This window comes from Austrofundulus limnaeus, unplaced genomic scaffold (assembly GCF_001266775.1).
Source record: "Austrofundulus limnaeus strain Quisiro unplaced genomic scaffold, Austrofundulus_limnaeus-1.0 Scaffold303, whole genome shotgun sequence".
In the NCBI taxonomy this organism is placed as follows: Eukaryota; Metazoa; Chordata; class Actinopteri; order Cyprinodontiformes; family Rivulidae; genus Austrofundulus; species Austrofundulus limnaeus.
Genome location: NW_013952705.1, coordinates 107,551 through 110,226, shown reverse-complemented (window position 1 = coordinate 110,226; position 2,676 = coordinate 107,551). Strand labels below are relative to the sequence as shown.

The following is a 2,676-nucleotide window of genomic DNA, read 5'->3' as shown; positions in this document are numbered from 1 at the left end:
CTGAAAACAATGAATTAAAATCAATATGTGTACAATAAAACTAATTAGGATTCAAAAATATTTTTATTACAAAATTATTCATTTAGATAAAAGTGTTAGGCAGTGTAAAAAATCCAGCAGAAAACAAATTACAGAAAACATAGAAGGTAAAATTGATCATGCAAAGTCAGAAAAAGGCAAAAACATTGGAATAAGTGAGATTAAAAGATGTTTATTCAGAGAAGCATGGGAGAAACAGGTGCACAAAAGTGTCAAACATAAAATCAATCCTGTAAATTAATAATTTCAGTGCACAGTCTGTTAAAAAATCTGGACAGAGATGGACCTTTTTCTTGACTGACGATAAGGATTTTCTCCAAAAAATTTTAATAAATGTGAAATTTGCATCATCCCGCCAAGTCTGTTGATTACTCTGAAAACTTGAAAATTATTTAGTTACATTTTTTAACAAAAGGATTGCAAAGAACATGAAACTATATCCTTCTAATTGAACGACAACCCTCCAAACAAGCAGAAAGTCTTATTTTGTTGGACTTTGAGTYCGGTTCTTACCATTTCTCTGGGCAGGAACATGTCTTCCTGCCGCAAGACCACCAGAGAGACGGTCTCGCCCTGACGAGTGCTGCGGAGCATGCACACCAACTCCTCTTGGCCCACTCCWGTGATATCTACACCATTCACCTGTGCACACAAACACACACACACACAAATCAAAACAGATGTACTTGTTATAAGCAGCAGCGGGACACAAACTGTTCTAACCAGGGTTCCCACACCTTGGTCAACATCGAATTCAAGGACTTTTCAAGGACTTTCCAGTACCAATTTCCTCAAATTCAAGAACCACGTGTGACGGCAATTACCTCCTGCTACCCCAGAATTGCACCAATAAACACCTTTAATATCACGTAATTCAATGAAAAACTGAACAGCRYWGAAGTTGTTGAGTCAGAATCAATGAAAGAAAGTGGGTTAAATGTTGACCCTATATTCATATCCACAATACATGGACATGTAATTATGTCCTGGGAGGTTCAGCAGCTCATTTTGGGAGGAGGGGATGTGAACATGTCCAGACCCTCAGTGAGGACAGGAGGAGTTGTGGTGCTCTCACCTGGGCTCAGAATGAAAGACCCGCCCTACTCTGTGCTCTGATTGGCTAAAACTATGACTATGGCTCACGTTATTTGTTGAAAGCAACATTAGTTTACCGTAATCCTAAGTTATCAACCGCAACAAATGCACAATTTTTTTTATTTTATTATTTTATATTTATATATGTTTTTAAAGATGATGAAAATCAGTTGTGTGAATAGAAGAACTTCAATCCCCAAAAAAAAAAACATCAAGAACTTTCAAAGTCAAGAGTAATTTTTGGCTGTTTCCACAAACTTTCCAGGGCCTTGAATTTTTTTCAAATTTACAAACTTTCAAGGAYTTTAAAGACCCGTGGGAACCCTGTCTAACAGTTAGCTGTTCTGTACCTCCAATATGCGGTCACCGGACTGAAGTCGGCCATCTTTCACAGCAGCTCCACGTGGCAGAATGTTTTTGACTAAAATCGGGCCTGGACCGTGTACCGAAGAATCCCTCGTTACGACAGTAAACCCAAGACCTTCTTGACCTGGATGAACATGGATAAATAAACAAACAAAAAAAAAGTGATTATTTCAAAACTCTACATCGGACCTCTTTATGAAGTAGTCACCGGGCCAGACATGGCTCCTTTTTACATTTAATTKATCTAATTAACTTTAATTGAATTTACTGTACTCATGTCTTGAATAACTTTGAAATTTTGCTCTCTCTTGGATGTGACTTGTATTTAAATATCGTTATGAACTTTTATTGTAAATTACACTGTTTATCTATTGAAATCTGTCATAACTCATGGTCATGTATGTTATGCATGTTAACTGTATTTTTTGTCTAATTCTTTCCATCAACCTACTAGGGGACTACAGTTTAAAAATTGCCTTTTTTTTTTTTGTTAAATCTGGCATATCTATGTGATGTATTCACATTAATATGCATTGTCCCTTTATTAAATAAATTCAAATTCAAATGTAGTCCCCACAAAGTTGCCAGAATACTAMACTCATTTGTCTGAACATAGTGCTAAAGTTATACCACACATATTAGAGTTACTTCTCTACCTGAGTGTCATATAGGGTATCTGCAGGTTTTAAGGCCAATATTATGTGTTTCTTCGGCATATAGTTCTATTCTATACCATAATAAAGTAACTATGTCACCTTCAGTTGGTATTAAAATGCTGTTTGTAAGTCAAAAATAAATTGGACTTTGCATCATAGCCGTTTCTAAACACCTTGAAATTGGCCACCAGAACCTCCTACCGCTTCCGTCACGCCCATTTCTGCACATCATCACAACAGCTTTATGCTGTTTACAACCTGGAGCCTATTTTAATGTAATAACAATACAAAAAGCAGCAACATTATACAATATTGGTTTAGATAATGGCATCTCAAGATACAATTGAAACTTATGTCAGATCCAGAAAGTACAAATAATATTCTTGTTATTAGTCCACTGTTAAATTCAGTTTTGTTCAGAGATCTATCATCGATAAAGTGGCTCGCACACAACACATACATATATAGCGGGTAAAATAGGTACTGAACATGTCACCATTTTTCTCAATAAATATATTAC

The 2,676-nt window shown here is 35.9% G+C and overlaps 1 protein-coding gene across 2 annotated transcripts in view; it reads right to left on the bottom strand.

Annotated features, from left to right (window-relative positions):
* LOC106526992 (partitioning defective 3 homolog B) overlaps nt 1-2,676 on the bottom strand; it is a 120,564-nt gene that overhangs the window by 30,635 nt on the left and 87,253 nt on the right. For both annotated transcript variants that reach the window (XM_014021736.1, XM_014021738.1), the window contains 2 exons: nt 1,485-1,624; nt 553-681 (listed from right to left, as the gene is read on the bottom strand). In XM_014021736.1, the coding sequence (XP_013877190.1) occupies nt 553-681; nt 1,485-1,624 (269 nt within the window). The remainder of the gene's footprint in view (nt 1-552; nt 682-1,484; nt 1,625-2,676) is intronic.